This window comes from Lepidochelys kempii, chromosome 21 (genome assembly GCF_965140285.1).
Source record: "Lepidochelys kempii isolate rLepKem1 chromosome 21, rLepKem1.hap1, whole genome shotgun sequence".
NCBI classification, from domain to species: domain Eukaryota; kingdom Metazoa; phylum Chordata; order Testudines; family Cheloniidae; genus Lepidochelys; species Lepidochelys kempii.
The window spans coordinates 11437840-11458384 of record NC_136400.1 but is presented as its reverse complement, the minus strand read 5'-3'; the positions used below and the strand labels follow the sequence as shown (position 1 = coordinate 11458384).

The 20545-nt window shown below is 55.1% G+C and overlaps 1 protein-coding gene across 8 annotated transcripts in view; it reads right to left on the bottom strand.

Annotated features, from left to right (window-relative positions):
- Positions 1-746: 746 nt before the first annotated feature.
- Positions 747-20545, bottom strand: part of LOC140901366 (inositol 1,4,5-triphosphate receptor associated 1) — a 28228-nt gene continuing 8429 nt past the window's right edge. For 3 of the 8 annotated variants that reach the window (XM_073320089.2, XM_073320087.2, XM_073320088.2), the window contains 15 exons: positions 14176-14287; positions 12768-12820; positions 11743-11820; positions 11298-11373; positions 9299-9374; positions 8059-8086; positions 6427-6567; positions 5334-5465; positions 4349-4496; positions 3486-3535; positions 2783-2833; positions 2269-2351; positions 2002-2139; positions 1671-1784; positions 748-1047 (listed from right to left, as the gene is read on the bottom strand). In XM_073320089.2, coding sequence (XP_073176190.1) covers positions 888-1047; positions 1671-1784; positions 2002-2139; positions 2269-2351; positions 2783-2833; positions 3486-3535; positions 4349-4496; positions 5334-5465; positions 6427-6567; positions 8059-8086; positions 9299-9374; positions 11298-11373; positions 11743-11820; positions 12768-12773 — 1281 coding nt within the window. In that variant the 5' untranslated portion in view covers positions 12774-12820; positions 14176-14287 and the 3' untranslated portion in view covers positions 748-887. Of the gene's footprint in view, positions 1048-1670; positions 1785-2001; positions 2140-2268; positions 2352-2782; positions 2834-3485; positions 3536-4348; positions 4497-5333; positions 5466-6426; positions 6568-8058; positions 8087-9298; positions 9375-11293; positions 11374-11742; positions 11821-12767; positions 12821-13131; positions 13344-14175; positions 14288-20545 lie in introns of those variants that run through there. The other 5 variants (XM_073320092.2, XM_073320095.2, XM_073320093.2 and 2 more) reach the window with 5 other exon arrangements.

Genomic DNA, 20545 nt, shown 5'->3' with positions numbered 1-20545 from the left:
CCCCAGGGTGTCCGAACCTTACACCTGCAGCCTTCAGCGGCTTGGTTACAAGTATGGGACCCTTCTGCAAACGGCTCAGGTGAGAGCCCCCATGAGGATCGTAATAGCAACCAGACGACAGATCCACAGAGAAGTAAAGGTAGCACCACGCTTTGTTCCGAGGAGTCCATATGTTAACGCATCTCCCTTGTACCTGATGGGGGGGGGTGTCTGTCTCTCTTTTCCCTTCCCCCCCATGGGGAGGAAGTGAGTCTACACACTCAAGCAGAGCGTGTAGACAAAAGTGGCACTTGTTCCCCTAGCCCTTCCCCCAGGGGGAGGATTAAAGCAGAAACCAGCAGCTGCTTGGGGGAGAGGAGGCTGTATCTAGTCAAGAAGGGAGAGAAAGGGGCTGAGGCCCTTCAGGGCAGCTCAACCTGGGGGAGGGGGGAGAGAAGAGAAGGCCAGGAACTGGTGGAGGTACCTACAGCCTCCCACCCCTCCACTATCACACACCCCCTTAGCCCATCATAGTACAAGGGACCCTTGCACCAGACCCAGCCTGGCAAAGCCCTGGCTGGGATGATTTAGTGGTGCTGGCCCTGCTTTGAGCAGGGGTGGGACTAGATGACCTCCTGAGGTCTCTTCCAACCCTGATCTTCTAGGATTCGGCTGACAAGGGACAATCTGATACTGCTGAGCCCAGCTCTCATGGGTCCAAGTTGGGGCAGGGGTCCCTTTCACATCAATAAGCCTCCTGGAGCCACCCTGCAGCTTGTAGGAGGGAGGCTTGCGTTTCCCCAAAAATCCAAACCCCTTTTCCCCCCTATTTTTATTATTTTATTTTTAAAATTAAGCCCAGGGTGGCATGCTGTCTCTCGCGGGCTGCGTCTTCTTCCTCTCTCATGCTAGGAGTTGGGGGTTGGTGCTGGCTGCTGTTTCTGCAGCTCCAGAATCCGCATCAGAACCAGACATGAGAGCCCCAGGAAAAGCAGCCCCAGGAAAAGCCAATAATGCTGGGGCAGAAAGACCCAAGGCCAGGGGGTCTCTTTCCCACATGCCGTAGACCTGCCAAGAATGAGATTAGGACATTTATCATCCCAAGGCGCAGAGCAGATAGAATAGACTTCCCACATCTCCCATCCCACAAAAACACTAAGCAGCTGGCAAAAGGGTACAAAAGCAGGGGTTACTTCCGGCTGCTATTCAAATAGACCACATCCTGTCTGTCTACTCATGTAGAAGTAACACCTAATCTTACTGTATATGAAAGACGATAGAGGAAGTTCTTTTCATCAGCTCTTCTGAACTGCACGCAACCTGCTATGAAGTCAGGTGTGCTGATTGCCCTAGCAATTGGTGTGGGTCTTGGCACCAAGGGAGCAAGATTTGAAGGAATATGACAAGGCAGCTGTACAACGGCCCAACTGTGAAAAGGATCAAGGGGCCAGGACAGGACCTGACACTGCTTTTAATTCTGCTTTTGAAACTGCCTAGATTTCAGGCTGTCATCTGCATCCCTTTAATTCCACCCCACCCCACCCACACAAATGTTTGAAATGTAAAGGGTCTCCTGCAGTCAGAGATGCACGTGCAGGAATTTCTCTGTATACAGTACGTCATGGGGGGAGGGCTCTGGAGTCCAAGGGGAGGGGCTGGGCGCTATGTGGGTCTGAGTGGCGTTAGCTCACGTCAGACTAAGCTGCTCCAGCTCCTCCGTCAGCCCGCTGCTGTCCGATGCCCCGTCAGGTTCCTCCTTCATGGGCTTACTGGTGCTTCCCCTTCTCCGCAGCTCCGGCTCGCTCCTGGGGAGGAAACACAGGAGGGATGGTTACTGCCAATGCCCCCTGAGCCTCAGAGGCCAGTGGTCCATCCGGTGCAGGATCCCCTCTCTGGCCTCCACTGACATCAGGTGCTTCAGAGGAAAACTGAAGCCCAGACCACATTGAGGTGTGGGCCACAGCCCAATCAGGGCGGGGTCAGGAGGGAGCTGGTCTGATAGAGCACTTGACGCACCCTTACCCTTCTGCGTAGCGGCCTCTGTTGCCCTCACACTCGAGTCTGTCTGCCTCCGGCTGGCTTTGGTGCAAGGAGCTGGAGGAGTCTGAGCGTAGGATGAAGTATCCATCAGGAGAGTCCTCCTGGAGGCAGCAGGTTCGCCTGCGGACCAGAGGGGATCCAGTGACGCCCTGGGCTGACCAGCCTCTGCCCTTCTGTGTGCGAGTGGAGGGCTTTGCCCCCCCTCCCCCGCCCACATCCTTACATTTATTATTAGTGGTCACACGTTACCTCTCTGTGCTAGGGCTCCTCTCCCACGCCGCCTTGGCCGCCTCCCCCTCGGGCGCTCGCCCGCTTTCGGGGCTGGGAAGCGGCTGCAGACAAAACCCAAGGGACAGCGTGAGCGAAACGAAAGAACCGGAGAGGAAGCCAGAGCTGTGCGTGCACAGGGGTGTCCAGGAGGGGCGGGTGGGAGTGGCCAGGCAGGAGCGCACGGCAGCGGGACGTGCTGATGCAGCCGGGGTCCGTGTGTACGCAGGGGAGTGTCGGGGAGGAGCATGGGGGGCTGCGTGTGCTGACATGGGCACCTGGGGCGCCAGGAAGGAGCGCGTGGGCTGCGGGACAGCACGTGGCAGTGAGCCTGCGAGCTTGTCCAGTCCGAGTATTCATGAGCAGGCGTGCAGTGGGCTGATGGAACAGGAACGCGTCTCTGGCACGTGGCGGGACAGCACCCATAGGTATGACGTGAGCAGGCATGATCCCATGCACGGTTTTGCCCCAGCCGGCACGCAGCGGGGTTCCTTACCGTGAGCTGTTTGGGAATGACTGCGATGCTGACTCTCCGACGTGCCGACGCCTGGGAGGGAGGGAGGGGAAGCCAGGTTAGTGCTGAATCCCCCCGTTCTGCTCCAGGCAGCAAATGGAAGGTGGGCGCTAACTCCCCCGTAGGGCACAGTTCCCACTCAAGGGTCCTGCCATCCTTGTCTCCCCATCCCCCTCCCCTTAACTCCCCCCTGCTTGCCAGCAGGAGTGGCGCGGCATGATGAGGGGGTGGGATGTCACTCATACCATCCCCGCTGCTGTGGGTGCAAGAGTTGGTCCAGGCCAACCCTCCTCTGGGCTCACTCTGGGGCCACTAATGGGCCTTGGATTTTCAGCTGCAAGGGCAAAGATTGCCCAACCCCCAGGAGAAGATCAAAGGCCAGGCAGAGGCCCACAACGGTCCCCCATACCTACCACCTCAGGAAAGGCTTTGCAACTGCCCCACTCTACCCCCCTACACTAACCCATGCAGGCCACCATCCAGGCTGGGCCTGGCCCAGTGCCCGTCACCTTGAGCTGCAGGGGAAATTGCTGCATATTATGTTCAAACTGCTGCTAGAGAACCACCTCCTTTTAGCCAAGTCTCTGCCTCTCGCTCTGGATACTGGTGCTGGACAGCCCTGTGCGAGACGGGCCCACGGAGCAGTGGGCAGGGACAGAGGCTGGGAGACAGGCGCCCTTGTTACCTGCTGGAACGTTCGCATCAGGGGCAGTTTCAATCTCTGCTCTCCGTCATCTAAGGAGACAAAGGGGTGGGAGTTGCTCCAGAGGTGGCCCGATTGCTTCTCACGCCTTGGGTGACTAGCTCCATCTTGCCACCTGCATACCAACCACCCAGGCCTGCTCAGTGCCCTGCTGCCCCCTCAGCTCTGTAGACTTGCTGTGTCCCCAGTGGCTTCTGGGGGAATTTGCCCAGCGGAGAAGCTCAGTGTGGACGGAGCAGGCTGTTGTCCCAAAGGTCCATTTGGTTGAAGTCCCCGTAACTCGCAAGGCAAAGGGCTGCTCAGCCAGGAAATCCTAGAGCCTCCCACACAAGGGCCTGGGGAGTGGAAGCGGAGAAGGGGATATCGGATGCATTGCACCCCCTGCCCCAGGGCTAAGGGGCCTGTAGCACGGACCCCGCATGCTGCTGCGCTCCCAGCGGTGCTAGCTGGCTGCCTGCTGCGGCCAGGACCGAGCACTCGCAGACACTCAGGTCTGGAGGTCACGGTTAGCCCCCTCTGATAGGGCCCTTCTGTGGTTTAGACATCCGGCCCTGTGACTGCAGCCAACAGCTGTCACCAGCGGCACGTGGATGCCAGGGACCAGGTGGACTCCTGGTGCGAGTGGGAGCAAATGGCTCTAGCATGTGCCTGCCTGGGCTGAAAGGGACTCGGGTCACACAGGCCATTGGGGACCAAGTGACCCGCCCAAGGTCACGTAGTGAGTCAGTGGCAGCACCAGGAACAGAAGCCAGGAATCCTGACGCCCAGCCCCGAGATGTAACCATTACGCCACGCTCCCTTCCCGCCGCCCATGCCCACCCCCGGGGCTGCTGGGCCCACCGCACCCCTGTTCTCAGCCAGCTGCCGGTTGCGGGAGTTCTGCTGGATCAGCCGCTTCATTTCCTCCAGCTCCGTGTGCTCCCGCAAGTGATGTCTCTTCAGGTTCTCCACATGCTGCACCATCACCTCTGCTGCCCGGCTCATCCGCGCCTCCTGGGGCAGAGAGCAGGGAGTGGGATCAGGCTGCCCGGCAGGGACACTGCTGCAAAGCCTGAGCCCCCTCCCCGGGCGACTGCCACCCCCTTTGGTTCTATTCAGGTTCTTAGACCAGGCCTATCGCCATGGCGTCGGAGCTCACGCAGAGCCCGATAATGGCACTGACTTTAATGGGAGCAGACCAATTAGCCAACCAACAGAGCCCAAAGCAGCGCTGTTCAGACAACCCGAAGGCCTCCCGGGGGCTCCCTCCCCCTTGGCACTCCCCACCCCCAGCTCCTTGAACGCGAACATCCACTGCTGCATCGTCATCTTGAGGACTCCCAAGTGCTTCCCGTGGGCCAGCGGATGTTCAGATTAGCCCCTCCCTGCTTCCCCCACTGCCAGGGGCAGAGGAAGGCAGGATTCCATTGCCCTGGCCAGCTGGGCTCAGGCACAAGGAGGATCTGGGACCCAAGAGCGAGCAGGAGGAAGACAAAGCGAGGTGGGAGCTGGGGCAGGAGCATGTGAGATAACAGGCCAGCTGGTACATGGTTAGCATCTGCCCCTGTGCTGGCCAGCCTAGGAGAGGAGCTGTCACTAATGCCAGCAAGCCCAGGGGTAGATCTGCCAGCTAGCTGAGGAGGGTGGGGGCCAGGGGCCGTGAAGCCAGCCCAAGAGAGGAGGTTGTGTAGAGCTCAGCAGGAGTGTGTTGGGTTAGCCTCGTTGCGATGAGCCTCCCTGCTCCCCACGGTCAATGCAGCATTGGTCCCCTGTACCACGCTCTCCAGTGATGGAGCTGGGGAGCAGCCTGGACACCCTCCCACCCTGGGCTCTTGCAGCTGCTGGACCCACCTGATGGACGGCGCCTAGCTTCTCCGCCGCGCTCGTCGCCCGCTCAATGGACCCCGCCAGCACCGTCAGGCTGAGCTGCAACTGCCTGACCAGCTCCTTGCACTTAGGGTCGACGCAGGACAGGCCCAGCCTCTGTGGGGGCGGGGGGGGGGAAAACCAGCAGCAGCTCTGCATGATCTGCACAGGAACCAGGCCCCTCCCTCGCTGGACTATAATAGCAGCAGCCTGCAAAGAATTCAGCCCAGGAAATGCCCCAGCTGGACTGGGACACCCCAGTTCCAGCCAGTTCCGCACCAACAGCCCAGCCGTTCATCCAGCGTTGGTGGATGTGGCCAGAGGAGAGCCTGGGCACGTCCCTTATCCACGGAGCAGGACAGCCCGGGCAGCAGCAGGACCAGCTCCCGCCACTGAGCCAGATCACTGCCGAGGCCAGTGGGAGTCACCACAGCTGCAATGAAAGCTCGATTCACAGCAGCTGAGAACCTGGCCCCCTGCCCCGGCGGGACATCCTCAGGTGGAAGCGTTCAAGCCTCTCTGCTGAAGTTACCAACACTGAAGGAAGGTGCTAGGATGCGGACAACTCGCCAGTAGGAACTGAGCTGGGATCCACAGGCTAAATTGCACACCGGCCACCAAAGAGCCAGTGAGCCGCACTTGGCTTTGGGCCACTGCCCCAGCGGGGCAGGATTTGAACCAACAGCCTTGAAGCGAAAGGCTCGGGATCCCATTGCCAGCGCCACGAGCCAGCCAACTCCCCAGGCCGGAGAGGACTCCCTGCGCCCTGGAACGCGCCAGCGGCCACATCCGAAGCCGGGGCGATCCGGAGCGCAGGGCGTGACAGTGACGGCCATGCAGGAGTCAGCACCTCTTCCAGCGAAAGAAACGCCCCCCCCAGGGGGAGCCTTAAAACTGCCAAGAGAATCTGCATCATCGGCACCTGCGGGGCAACATGAGTGACCTCGCCTGCTCCCCACTTGGGAGACTGGCCGACAGAGCTGGGATCAGATCGAAATCGAGCCCCGGGCATCCCTGGGGCACACACAGCCAGGATCACCCTCCCCAGCAAGGCGCCCCCACACCTGGCCTCACTGACCTGCAGGGCTGCCCGGCACTCCTCCAGCTCCTGCTGGATGTTCTCCTCCGCCACGTCCCGCGCCCGCTCCTCCATCTGCACCCGTGGCCGCAGGGTGAACATGTCGCAGCGGAAGGCCAGTGCCAAGTGCGTGAACGCTGCCTGCAGAGGGGAGAATGGGGCAGGGGTCAGAGGTCATCTCTGATCCACATTCACAAAGGACAGGGACACCGTATGTGGCCAGGAGCGGGGCACTAAGGGTGCAGTGGGGCAGGTGTTTCTGGGCACAGGGGAAGGAATAGGTTTGGCTGGATTCCTTTGGTAGAGCCAGGGGAAGCCACTTCTCCCATTTCACCCCAGCCAGTCCCTCAATCCCACCGCCCCATCCTGGACAGCTCCAGCACCACCCCTCCCCTCAGTGCTCACCCCTCCTGCTCTGTTCAAGCAGGCAACGGGAAGTGCTGGGAGCTGTTTGCACAGCCCCCCTCTGTTCTACGTGGGCCTGACTGCAGTCACACCAGTGGGTTTACACTGGGGTAATGGGAGAGGAGAATGGGGCCCTTTAACCGGCACATCAGTGCAGCTATCCCAGCGGGACTGCGCACACAGCATTGCGGGAAGGGTGGTCTTCAGGGTCTAACTGGGGGAGAGGAGGTCTTTGCCTAAACTGGATCAACAAAGTGGCATTTTGCTGAGCTAGCAGCTGAGTGCTGGAAGCCCTGCTGGAGGCTGGCAGCTCCTCCCCTGCAGACAGCACAAGCCAGAGACCCAATCATCCTCATTAACTGAAATCTGAGCAGCTGCCAACTGAGAAACAAAGCCCCAGGCCGCCCTGGCACTCAGGGGACAGCCATCATCCGCATCTACTGATTTAGTGGGGCCTTTTGCGAGGCTCAGAGCACTTGAAAGGATTACCAAGTACTGTACATGTGCACAGAAGGATCACCTCATTTAGGACTAAAATGCAGCCACCTCTGGGCTGGAACACAGCAGTCATTTAAATGTGTGCGTCAGTGTCACTGTTTGGAGGAGGGTAAGTGGAGCATTTCTGTATGGGGTTGAAATGGCTAAGGGAATTCAGGTATGAATGAAAGGAGGAAGAATGAGCTTGTGGTTTTGGCCCAGGACTGTGAATCACGAACTCTAGGCTCTGGGACCCTGGGCAGGTTGCTTCCCCTCTTGTGCCTCACTTTCCCCATCTGTAAAATACAGACCATTCAATCCTTGGGGTCTCTACTGAGATTGTGAATTGGTGAGCCTGCAAAAAATGGGTTTCTTGGGGCAGGGCAACCCCAACAGCCTTCAAATGGCCATAACAACCAATTCTGGTCACTGCTGGATTTGACCTGTGACCTAGAGGTGAGCATGGCTATGCCTCAGCTCCACTCTGGCCAGTGGCCTGATGTCCCAAATGCCGGCGCTGACCCAAGGGGGCTGTTCCAGGCTGTAACCATATTTCTTGCTGCACACGGGGACCCTGGTTTAACCCATTCACTGTTGCCATTGGCCTCAGTGAGAATGCACCCCAGTGTCTGGGTTGGAGGGGGAGATGCACGAGGCAGCCTGGGTGATGAAAGCCCGTACACCCAGCTAGAGGGGACAGTTCTCAAGTGCATCGGTCTCTCATTGCAACGGCTGATGGGCAGAGCTTACCTCCACGTCCTGCTCGGTCAAAGCCACTCTGCAAAGGAAGAGCACACATGGCCGTCAGCGACGCGGGTGACTTAGTGACGTGTACCACTCAGAATTTACGTCCTAGCACCCAGCCAGCCTGGTTGCAGCCAGCGCCCATGGCCTGGCGGTGCCCAGCAGGTAGAGGGCGGTTCCCAGAAGTGCCCTTTTCCTCTGGGACACTGTTTGCCAATGAGCCCTGTGTACCCTGTGTCCCGGGAGAGAGTAGTGCGGCCCGAGTGAGTAGAACCGGGCACGCTCAGGGGGGCTGGGTGTGGTTCAGGATACACAGGTCAGCGGCTGGCTTGACAGAAGTCCTGCGTTTATACACACAGCAGGTGCTAGTCAGGGAAGCTTTCCCAGGCCCACCAGTGGGAGCCAAACCTGCCCTGGGAGGGACCCCCTTGTAGGGCTGAGGGAGGAGTCTTTCCTTGGCCTCTCTGCTGAGTGTTGGGGCCGGAGCAGAGCTGGCTGGGACATTTGCACTGCATCGTGCTGTAGTGCGGAGATGCAGCGGTTGTGTGTCCTCGGGAAGGTTTTTGGGGGCTGGGAAAGAGGAACAGAGAGTGGTTGACAATGTAGCCGGGCTGTTAGGGCCCCAGCCTGCAAGGCCACGTTCACAATCCAGCTCTGCCTGATTTGGAGTCATCTGGGAAGCACTCAAATCAGGCACAGCAGGGACCTGAACCTGGGCTCCCCCCATCCCAGGCCAAGACCGTATCCAGCAGGCTGTAGAGTGACTGATGTGAATGCACCTCGCCCCCGGCACAAGCCTGTCTCCGCAAGAGGACTCCAAAGGTTTGGGTTTCATTCCAGCTAGAACAAGTTGAAAACCCTGTGAAGTGGCCGTGAAACAGACCAGTCAGCCACCTCCTGCAATTGATGCTTGTGGCAACCTGTCTGCTGGGAAACATCTCACCCTGGGGCCAACCTGCCAGGAAATGGGGACTGCCCAGTCATTGCCAACCCGGAGCCTGATTCTACCTCCTGCAGGATATGAGCAACTCCCATCTGCTGCAGGAGGAGAAGGGGGCCCCTGCACGGGATTTGAACCAGCAACCCAGAGGTGAAAGGCTCTGTACCCCATTGCCACCTTGGCTATTCTTATGACTGCCTGCGCAAGGCCCACCCAGCAACCAGCTCACCTAAAGCTTGAAACCTTCCAGCATCTTGGGCACACACAGAGTTTAACCCCAGAGAGGAGGAAGGGCAGGAGTCCTACCTGTGCAGGCCCAGCCGCTCCAGCACCGAGAGCTCAGGCAGAGAGTTCAGCAGCGGGTCCTTGGGAGGGTCAGGATCTGGGGAGGAAAAAGGGCCACAGTTAATCCAGAGAGCCCGAGAGGAGGAGAAACAGTAACCCCCTGGCGGTCTCCATGGGGCCAGGCTGCTTCTCATGTTCACTCAGCATCCGTGCACGCTGCAATCAGGGGATGTGACCAGAGCTTAGGTGCTGGAGTAGTGAGACTGCAGCAGCCAGGGCTTTGGCACAGGCTGGACCAGCCTACCCTGGATGCTGGGTAAAGGACCACAGTGGTTTGGGCACTGGTCTGGGACGCAAGAGACCCCGGTTCAGTTCCCTGCTCTACCAGATTCCCTGTGTGACCCTGGGTTTGTCATTTAGCCTCTCAGTGCATCAGTTCCCTGATCTGTACCAGGGGGATAACAGGCCTGCCCACCCCACCGCGGGATAAATACAATAAAGATGGAGGTGCTCCGATGCCGTGGTAATGGCAGGGGACAAAAGCCCTGCCTCAGTGGGGATGCCATGGTAACGGAGGCCAGGGAAGTATCTTAGACTGCAAAGCAGCCCCAGGTAGCAAATTACACAGTGGCGGATAGAGAAGGGCCCATCTGTTCGCATCACTGGGCCAGGTCCCACCCTCCCTTGGCAAGAGTCACACTGGGCTTCTACCCCTCAATGGCCCGGCTGCTGGCTAACAGCTGGTGAGATGTCACAGCCAAGAGCTCCGAGGACCACGGTGCATGTTGGCTTCCTACACAAAGACGGGCCCCAACCCCAGGATGCCCCGTTCAGACAAGTAACACCCCTTCCAAAGCTTGTCGAGGCTCCTCTCCTCCGACTCTCTTCTATAGCCTATTCCCCCCTTTTCCTCAAGGCAACCGGATCCTCCACCCAACCGATCCCACCTCCCTCACTCTGGGTCCAGGGGAGTTTCTGGATCTGGGGGATGGCCCCATTGTGGGGGAAGGAGAAGGGATGCTGGCGGTTGGGGGTGTAGCCCCTTCTCCTCACTGAACTATCCCTAAGTGTGAGAATCCTTTCCCAATCTTTATCTGGACTCCGAGTTCCCCCTGCGTGGCCCCTCCCACATCTGGTCTCTTCTTACCCAAAGATTATCCCACCCAATGAGGTTCTGCCGGTGCTAATCCTAATCCAGTTAGGATCATGCTATATCAGACACTGAACGCAAAGGCCTGGCTCCGGACCAGGGTGCAGAGAGCCTCTGATGATGCAACTTCGGGTCCCACCACGCTTGGAAACGCTGCGTGAGAGGATTTTCCTTCACGTGCGAACGTACGCATGAACCAGAGGGGACCCAGGGAGAAAACAATAAAGGCCTGGCAGGATTGACCCCCAAGGAAGGGATTCAAGAATCCAGGCAGGTAGCTTGGTCAAAAGCACCATGGATGATGGGGTGGGGCCAGGGGCACCTTGGAAACTCAACCCGCTCTTCTGGCTCGGAGGGGTTCAATCCATGGCCCAAGAGACACCTTTAAGCACCCGCATCTGCTCCCAGCAAAGATAACTGGGTGGGCGAAAGGGAGAGTTATTGGGAAGAGGGTGGTCCTTTGCTGGGTGGGAGCTGTGGATTAATCTACCCCCTGCCTTAAAGAGGGAGGTGGGGGGGAATGTCTGACTGAGGGGAGAGGGTCCAGGCCGGGTTACATTCCTTCCTAGCCAGTGTGCAACCAAGTTCAGACCCTTCATGCCACAGCCCAGTGCAGCGGGCGTTCCCAGCAGCCTGCAGCTCACAGGTACCTGCCCCATTGGCACCCCCAAAGCTCTGCAGGGCACGGAAAGGAATGGGACCCAACGGCCCAGGAAATGGGGAGGGAGAAAGGAAAGAGAAAAAAAGAGTGAAGGGGGAAAGGATGGGAGAGATCAGAAGGCAGAGAGGGAGATGAAAGGATGGAAAGGAGACAAGGCTCTGCAAGGGGAGGGGAATGGCAGCAGCAAAGACAGAGACTCACTCACCAACCTTCATCACTCTCACCGCTGTCCCTAAACTGCACGCTCAGCTCCCTTCTCCCAGCACCATCCACCTGGCCTTGCTCCTGGGGAGCAGAAAAACACCAGTTAACATGACGGGCTGAGGAGTAATCTGGCCTCCTGCCCCACAATGGCAGGGGAGGCTGTAAGCGAACAAGCTGGGGCAGCAAGGCCGCGTCTCAGAGGTCCACATGAGGGGCACACAGCTGAGGGGCGCTGCCAGCTACTCCACTCCCAGGAGGCGGTGCTGGAGGGAGCGGGGCAGCGGAGCTCCTGGGTTCCCACATGAGGGAGGAATTCCATTCTGCATCTGTTCTAATGGGAGCAGGATTTGGCCCTAAAGTCCATGGGGGCAGGGAAGTACACATTAGGTAGGTAAGTGAAATCCCTTCCGTGGTGGGGGGGAGGGTTCATACCCCACACCACCCTCTCACCTCATCCGTATGCTCTGTGCTCTGCCTTCTCGCAGCCGAAAACCTTCCAGAGCCTTCCTGGGAATGGCTCATTTGTTCCTAGAGAGAAGGCAGGAGCCAGGCCCATGAGAACGTGAAGGAGTTCACCTCTATCCCGGGGTAGAGCCGAGAAACACACGTGGCGCATTTCCTACTAAACCTAACACCAGAAACCAGCCAGGCAATGAAGAGCCCTCAGTAATGCGCAGGCTTCACGTTGCCGGTGGAGAAATAAATAAATCCCCGTACAGAAATAAACACCCCTGTGCTTTGGGATCCTTTGAGGTGAAGGTGGCTGGAGAAATCCAGAGTTGGTGCATTATTGAAATGTATTGATTGGTGTTATGAGACAGAGCAAGCGATGGGAGTTAACCAGCTCATCATGGGCCGCAAGGTGACCTAGTGGCTGGGAGGCACACACCTCAAATTGCACCAAGTGGCCGACCTGACCATGGAAGGGGGGAAGGAAATTAAGCCCCCACACTCCTCCCAAATTCAGGTCCAACTCGGAGACAAACGTCACTATACATACTCTAAACTGGTTTTAGGCTATTCAGATGCCATTGGGAACAAGCCAACTATACTGCCCCCTGCTGGCGAGAGCAGAGATGAACCACCTGGAGTGCCCATTGTTGGCAAGGCAAAGCTGATGCACCACAGTGCCCCCTACTGGGGAGGAGAGATGTGAACTACTGCTGACAAGGGCAGAGTCACTGAAAACGGCTGAATGGGGCCAATGGGAACGGGTTAGGGCACTTCTGGGGAGCACAGAGGGGCCCAAATGTCCTTCTGGGTTAAACACCCAGCCTACCAAAACCAAGGGCACGGCAGGTCACTGGATCTGCGCCGACCAGCCTCCTACTGAGCCTGGAGGCACCCCGAATGCGGGGGCAGCTTATGCTTGGCAGAACCAGTGGGATATGGCAGGAGTTGTCCTGGAAAACCATAACAGCTCTCTGCTTCTCTCCAGCACAGGCTGCAAACCCCTCCTGCCCCTAACCCGTTACCTGCATGTGAAGGTAGCGCAAGTCTGGCCAGCTGCTGCCTCAGTTGCTCTTCACTGAAAGGAAGGGGGAGTCAAGGTTAACGAGCAAGACACTCCACCAGCAGCCAGAAGCCCTTAAAGGGCCAGTGATGGATTCTCCCCACAGCTGCCCTTCCATGGGCTTGACCCACAGCACAGACCTATGCCCAGAGGCAGGCAGAAGGCATCCCCATCGTGAACCCAATTCCGCAGCGCTATGCCATCGGGGTGGTGGCGGGGAGAGGAAGTCCTCCTGGATCCTCCACCTCTCGGCAAGCCTGAGGCTAGCCCCTCTCCAGCCCACTCCGCTGACGCCATTCGCCTGGCATGTGCGCCGTGGTCCTTACCCTTTCGATGTCACCCTTTCACGCCCGCTGCAGCAGGTGCAAGCCAACCAATGCTGCAGACTCCTTGCTTATGACCTCTCCCTCCCCGGTGAGCGAGGCACAGAGACGCTCTCCAAAGCCATTTCCAAAAAGGAATGAGTCACCGGCCCACGGGGACATTCGCATTCATCGCTTTTCACCCAGCTGCCAAACGGACCTAGCATCCCCTGGCTACTTAAGCGCCAGCGTCCTTCCAGGAGGCATGAAAACAACGCAGCTGACGATGGAGCAAGAGTGCCATCTGATGGGAAAACTGCCACACTGCAGGCATCTCCCCCCAGGCATGTTCTTATTTCCTAGGCATAGACCTCACTGCCCTGCAGCAAGGAGCCCAAAAGGAATCACAGAATATCAGGGTTGGAAGGGACCTCAGGAGGTCATCTAGTCCAACCCCCTGCTCAAAGCAGGGCCAATCCCCAACTAAATCATCCCAGCCAGGGCTTTGTCAAGCCTGGCCTTAAAAACTTCTAAGGAAGGAGATTCCATCACCTCCCTAGGTAACGCATTCCAGTGCTTCACCACTGGAGTTGATAACAAGCCATTTCTTTTCCTTAAGAGTCTCTCTCTCACACACACACACACACAGGTACTGCCATTGCCAGACTGCCAACCGGGTGTAATAGACAATCGGGGGGGGAGGGGGGAGCAATACACATACCATGCTGCCTTGCCTTACCCACCCATCCCTCGTCACCAGTGAGAGAAGGACAAAGGTACCAAAAGGCGTTTGGCTCAAAGGAAGCTCTCGCATGGGTACGTTCAGACCCCAGTGCATAGTCTCATCAAGCCACGGGTGTTTAGTGGTTGGAGCAGGGAACAGATTTGAAAACTGGCCATGGCAGAGGGTGACGCCTAGCGGGTCTCCCAGGTTTTATTCCTGGCTCAGGCAAGGAGTGGGTGACCCCACTGAGTGTACCCCCTCACTTCGTGCCTTTACCTCTCCCGGGTTTTCCCACTCCGAGGCTGGATCCTGGCTATAGCACCCTGCGTAACAACTACACGTACCCTGCAGGTCCAAATGGATTCAGGCACCTGCCGTTCTTCTCTTCAGGAGTCTGGCGGATCAGCAGAGATTGGAGTGACCAGGCAGCCTTCTCAAACCCAAGTATTGCTTACCCTAACAATAGAAACAAAGCAGTTAGAGAATTTTAGAATGACAGGCTGCGTGCAGGTCTGTGTTACCCAACGGCTTACCGGGGCAGGCCTGACATCTTCAGAAACCCGCAGCAGGTGCCCGCAGCTCAGTTTGGTTCCATAACACCTCTCTTGAGACCGCGTGCCCCTTTTAAGCCCTGCTAGAGTGTCATCCCCCACCCCACTGTTCCTGGGCTTTGACACTTCTGGACAATGCCCCCTCCCCTGCCCTCAGACAGGCCCAGCAGGAGATCATGCCTGAGTCACCAGAGCCACTGGCTCTGCCCTTGTCCCTTAAAAATCCTCAGCCATTTGTTGAGGGGTGGCTTTCTCCTGCCCGCTTGTTTTTCCAGACAGACCCCTATAAACATAACCAACCTATGCAGACAGTAAACCTCCCAATAACCTGGTCAACAGAGCAGCTCCATGTCCAGGCTCCTGGATTGCATCCCACCAACTAGTGCATGACCTGGGGCAAGCCACATCCCTCTCTGTGCCTCAGTTTCCCCCTTTACAAAGGGGACTAAGTTGCTTCCTTCCTTTGTACGGTACTTTGAAATCTATGGACACACGGCACCTACACAAGAGCTACATCTTTGCTGTATACAGAAGGGAGAAAGCCTCTCAAATGTGGTATTTTTAAACTGTTTTTCACCCAGCAATGACTCCCCACTCCTCTGCTTAGCATGGAGTCGCCAGTGGGGAACGAGGGGGTGGGGGACGTTTGAATTCAGGATGCTGTTGCTTTGCTGTTTGGCTTCACACTGTTCCTCAGGGAGGAATTCATTACTGACATGGCAGGGAAAGAGACGAGGGAGATTTCTGCGCCGCTCTGACGCCAGAGTTTCCCTCGGTGGCTCCATTCTCACCATCCTGCTGTTTAACTCCCCTGCTGAAATCACCAGCCAGCCACCTGCCTCAGAGACTCTACCCAGAAAAAGTCCTAGAGACCCCACCAACCATGGATAATTTGGGCTCCTTTAAACTGTGGCCTTCTTCAGGTGCTTACCCTCTGTGTGCCTCAGTTTCCCCATGAGGGTGGGGTAATTATATTGCTCTTACAGAGGGGATGAGAGGATTAATGGCTTTGATTCATCTAATAGAAGGCACTTGTGTGTGTTCCAGGTACCTACTGTTCTGTCTACTTTATGGTTCCAGCTTAATCATAAAGCTTTAATTGGAGGATTTTTTTTTTTTTTTAAATCAGCAGATCTGGTGCGGACAGAAAGGTGGCAGGCTGACAGCCCTGCTTCCTCTGTCTGTCCACAACATGGACAGCCTGGCCTGTGACCAGGCAAGCTCCTAATGCACCTCTGCCCCTATGCCTTAATCAGGGCTAGGAGAGACCCTTTCCCTTGAGATGGGAAAGGAGCTCAGTCTCTGGGACCACCCCAGCAGCCGAGATAGTCAACAAGGGGAGGAATGAGTGCCCCCGCGGTGGTGGGTTTGGCAGCATGGACTGGTCTACTGGGAACTGAGGCCCACCTGACTCATGACACCAAGCCCCCCATCACGTGGGAACAACTTTCTCTGCGCGAACCTGGGCTGGATTCAAACGGCCATTGCAGAGGGAACAGGTGCTGCATCCCCTTGCCAGCCACCCTCAAGGAGCCAGCTCCAAAACGAACATCTGAGCCCAGCACATGTGTTTTCCAAGCAGCCACTACAGCTGGTGACTTTGCACCCACCCTTTTCCCTTGACAAAGGGGAAAGCGAAGCAGTTTACCCCGAAGCGGGTCTCACGGACAGACACATTTCCTGGCACTGGAAATAAAAACAGCACATTCTGCAGTGAGCTGGAAATGCAGCAGGAGCCCAGATACCCCAAGGATGGGCACAGGGTAGATACATTCAATGAGTATGTTTGAAGAGGAGTGGATAGATATACTGATGAACAAAAGAGGGAATCCGTGGATGGTTGGCTAGACTGATGGGGAGAGAGAAAAAGATGGAGATAGATAAGTATATATGGAGGTAAATGAGTCGGTAGAGACAGGTAGTAAGACTTGGTGAGGAAAGAGTTAATCTGTATTGTACAGAAGGGAGCCAAAGGTCTTCTTGGTGTTTTATGAGTAGTATTATCGTTAATAATTTTCCCTGCAGCTATATCGTCCCACTGAAGCAGCTGAGGGTTTACATCAGCGCTTTGTTTTGTTAAAATGTTGCAGAAACAAATAAGCCAGTGTGATGGGCATAGGATTGTTCAGGAGAGGAACATGGTACACCTGGAGGACTACAGCATCAAGGGGGAACGCAGTCAGAGGGGCACAACTGGCCAAAACAATCATTAAAAATAGACTAAGAAAACATCTGGAAGAGCCTGATCTAGGATCTAACCAACAAAGCTCCTGCAAAGGAAAATCGTGTCTCACTAACCTATTAGAGCTCTTTGAAGGTGTCCGTGACCTAGCAGATACAGGAGAATGAGCGGACGTAGCTTGCAAAGGATACGTTTACATGTACTTGGTCCTACTTCGGTGCAGCGGGCTGGACTAGACGGCGTCTCGAGGTCCCTTCCAGCCATGTATTTCTAAGACTATGGGTAAACTGCAATCATGGATGTAGCCAGACAGACAGCCCCCCCACCTCAGACCAGCATTGCTGGAAACACAGGAGGAAGCCGGAACAGGGCACTTAACATATATTCCAGCACAGCCTTTGAAGCTGTGAAAGCACAGGTGTGCTGCTACAATGTGCCTCTGGGAACAGATACAACGATTAAGCTCACAGCAGGCAGAGGCCCTGTGACAGACATGGCTCTTAGCCCCTACTAAATAGCGTGATGCACACACCCCAACATCCTAGGTGGGAAAATATTTACCCTGATAAAAGAAATGTCCAGTAGTCGACACTTATTGTTTCTCTCCCTTGCAAGTGTAAACTACTCTTGCGAAAGCTGGCGTCACCCAGACAGACCAGCCTCAATTTGGCATAAGAAAGGAGAAAGAGAATAAAGGAGTACAGAGGTATAAGTATGGGACCTGCAGCACCATGATTTTTGAGTGCTTTTCACTATCTATCTGCTGGTCAGATAAGTGACAGCCTCCCAAGGCTTCTGCAGCTAAGAGGGTCCCTACGCCTTGTCCCTTATTCATCTTTCCGCGGAATTGAGTGACCGATCCTGGCTTGGCACCGCTGGAATCGAGAGATGCAAGGAGGGTAAGAAGCACCCACACCTGATCTCCTATCTTTAGTGTACACATATTTTGAAATAGAGCTCTATACTTTGTTTTCTTTCTTTGGGATTGTGGCTTCAGTTTTGTAACTTGTTTGTGTGTGTAACATCTCTACATTTAAATAAGTAGGCACTAGCAATTTTGTAACCACATGATTAGAATCTAGCTTAATAAATTTTGGTAACCATTTGTGCATAAGCCTGACTTGTTTTCTCCGGTTTACTGTAAAGCAGCCGACACAATTAAAGAACCTCAGCCGTTTTGGCTCTAAAGCCTGGCCATTAGGTGAGAGTACTAAGAGCCTAGCGTTGAGTTGTGCCGCCTCCACGGGGCAAACTCTTGGGGCGCCTGTCAGTCAATCCTGGCTGCCCGCTGCGAAGGAGCTCTGAGCTCTAGCAGTTAAAGTCACGGGTGTGGAGAGGCTCTTAGTGCTGCCATTGGGGCACCTGTCAGTCAGTATTGACTGCCCGCTGCGAAGGAGCTCTGAGCTCTAGCAGTTAAAGTCACGGGTGGTTAGGACCTTGGGGCATCCGTCAGCCTAGCCCGGGCTGCCCGCCGCGAAGGGACAGTGCGTCCTAGCGGTTAAAGTCACGGATGGTATAAACGGGCATAGCTGGCACCTCACCAAACATCCTTGGCCGTCGGCTAACAATGGGGTGTGGCTGCAGCTCACGTCAACCTTTAACCTCGCTACCTCAGGTACCAGAGCAGAGTAAGCCCTGGCAACATGGGCATTAGTGTGGGCTAGCTGCCCTAGAATGACCCACAGTTCTGGGAGGGGTTGGACAGCCCACCCTGAAGCCTGTCCTACCGCTGCTTCGCTGCCCTGGCACCAGAGATCGCTAAATTAAAACCAGCTCAAGTACATCTATACCACAAGCTGCAATCACACCCTGGGACTGCAGTGTAGACAGACCCTTAGGCTTTCAAAGGCTATTAGGGACATTTAGTCCTGGGATCAGTGGCAAAGTATTGGCAAGGAACAACAGCCCTCCTTAGGGTCTTGTTTAGTAACTTACAGCTCTAAATTAAACAAAAAAAAATCTCCCCTCCAGCCATAAGATGTGCACGGTGCCAAACTCCTGTCAGGTTCAGGTCCTTTCTGCCCAAGCAGGCTACTCCCAGCCCTTCCCATCTAGAGCAACTCCCCCGGTTTCAGGGTTTTCCCTGCAGGAGCCTCTCTCGCTCTGAAGTCTCCCCACAGCCTCCCGAGCTTCCCCCTCCCTCTGCCACTTCCCACTGCCCTTTACAGGGGAAGCCCACTCCTCCGTGCCCAGCTGGTTCTGAAACCCGATTAAACCCCACAGCTCATCCAGGTGTGGCAGGCAGAGCTAGCGGTACTGGGCAGGCCAGCTCCAGGCGTCTGGATGGGGCCTGGCACTCCTTGAGCAGGACTGAAAATCCCACAGGAAACCACTGCAGCATTTCCCTCAGACAATACTGGGTTGATGCAAGAACACCAGGGAGCTTTGGGGTTAATTGAAGCCCAACAAGTGGGTTGAAATCATGCATACAATACAGCAGAGGAGATGTATGGGAATCCCAGTTGTCAGCAGCCAGGATTTATGCAGCAAGAGTTGGATAAAGGACTCTGCCACTTCAGTATTAGAGAGGATTAAAGGAAGGAAGCATTGGCGCACGAGGACATCCAGGGACATGTAAGAAGATACAGACCCCGTATTTATCAGATTACGGTTGGTATTGTTCCCTTCGTAACTAGGTTACTGCTTTCATTATAGGGCTATGGCTCTTTATATGAAGCCACTTAATCATCTTCGGAAAGAACTTTGGGAACTATGGATGGAAGCTACTACTTAGGTTTAATAATGAACGAATACGTGAAACTTCTGTGCCTCAGTTTCCCCATCTGTAAAATGGGGCTAATGACCCTGACCTGCTTTGTAAAGTTCCCTTTCCAGATGAACGATGCTTGGCAAGTGCCAAGTATCATTATTCTCCACTAGGGCCCCACTTTAAACATCATCAACATGAGTCGTCCTACTGATGTCAAACAGGACTCAAGGCCCCAGTTCTGCAACTAGATCCACAGGGCTGGGGTGGGGAGGGTGCCTGGCGCAGAGCAGAATAGTTTGTGAATAGGATTGTTGTATATTCTGGAAAGATGTGATCTCTGAGTATTGCATATTGCTGAGCATTCTCCCACTGTTAGAATAAATAAGTGAGATTTCTGGTGTATGTTTTATAAGGCTTGGAAGGAGTAGCTTTATCAGTAAATTGTCAGTAAACATCAATTTCACCCTACACACAACCGACTACAAAATATTTCCATGCAAAATCAAAATGTACAGATAGGAAAGAAAGAAGAATGCTGCTTGAAAACATGGAGTTTGATTTAAGGATATTGAACTTGTATATTTTGACATGGGATGTTGACAATTTGTTTTTACAGTTATAAAGCTTTCACTTATTGAATTGCAACATCTACAGTCATTAAATTATTACCTGATCCACCCAACCCCATAGTTTCCCGCAATTGTGAAGGTTTAAAAAAAATCAGAAAAAATGCTTTAAAATAAATAGACATTATTAATTGAAATTATATAAAAAATTGAATTCCACCAAGCCTCTTTATAAGGTATAGCTTGGGTATGTGATTTAAGAAAATCGGTTTCATAATGGTTTAAAGAGTGAAAAAGGAAATAAAAAAGCCCATGTCAATCTAACAGTCGATGCAGGACAGTGTAATGGTATGTTACACAGTGACTTGCATACAAGCCATATGCCCTCAGGCCAGTTGCGCCCAGGATTTGGAAGGACCAAAACCTCGTCTGTGCAACAATTCCTCGCTGATGCCAACACCGGTTCAGCTCTGTGGTATTAGCAAGACTGGGATCCCTAGCACCGACCGTCCACCAGTGTTCGAAGCACCGCTGTCCCCCAGTCCAGTTCCCACTGAAGTTAGCAGAAAGATGGTTATTGATAACAACGGGAGAGAGATCAGACCCCCCAGGGTCCAGCCCGACAGATCTTAAAAGCCAGCAGCCAGCCTAGGCCAGGCAGCCCAATGTTCTTAAGAGGGGCAGAACTAGTGTTAGTCCTGGGAA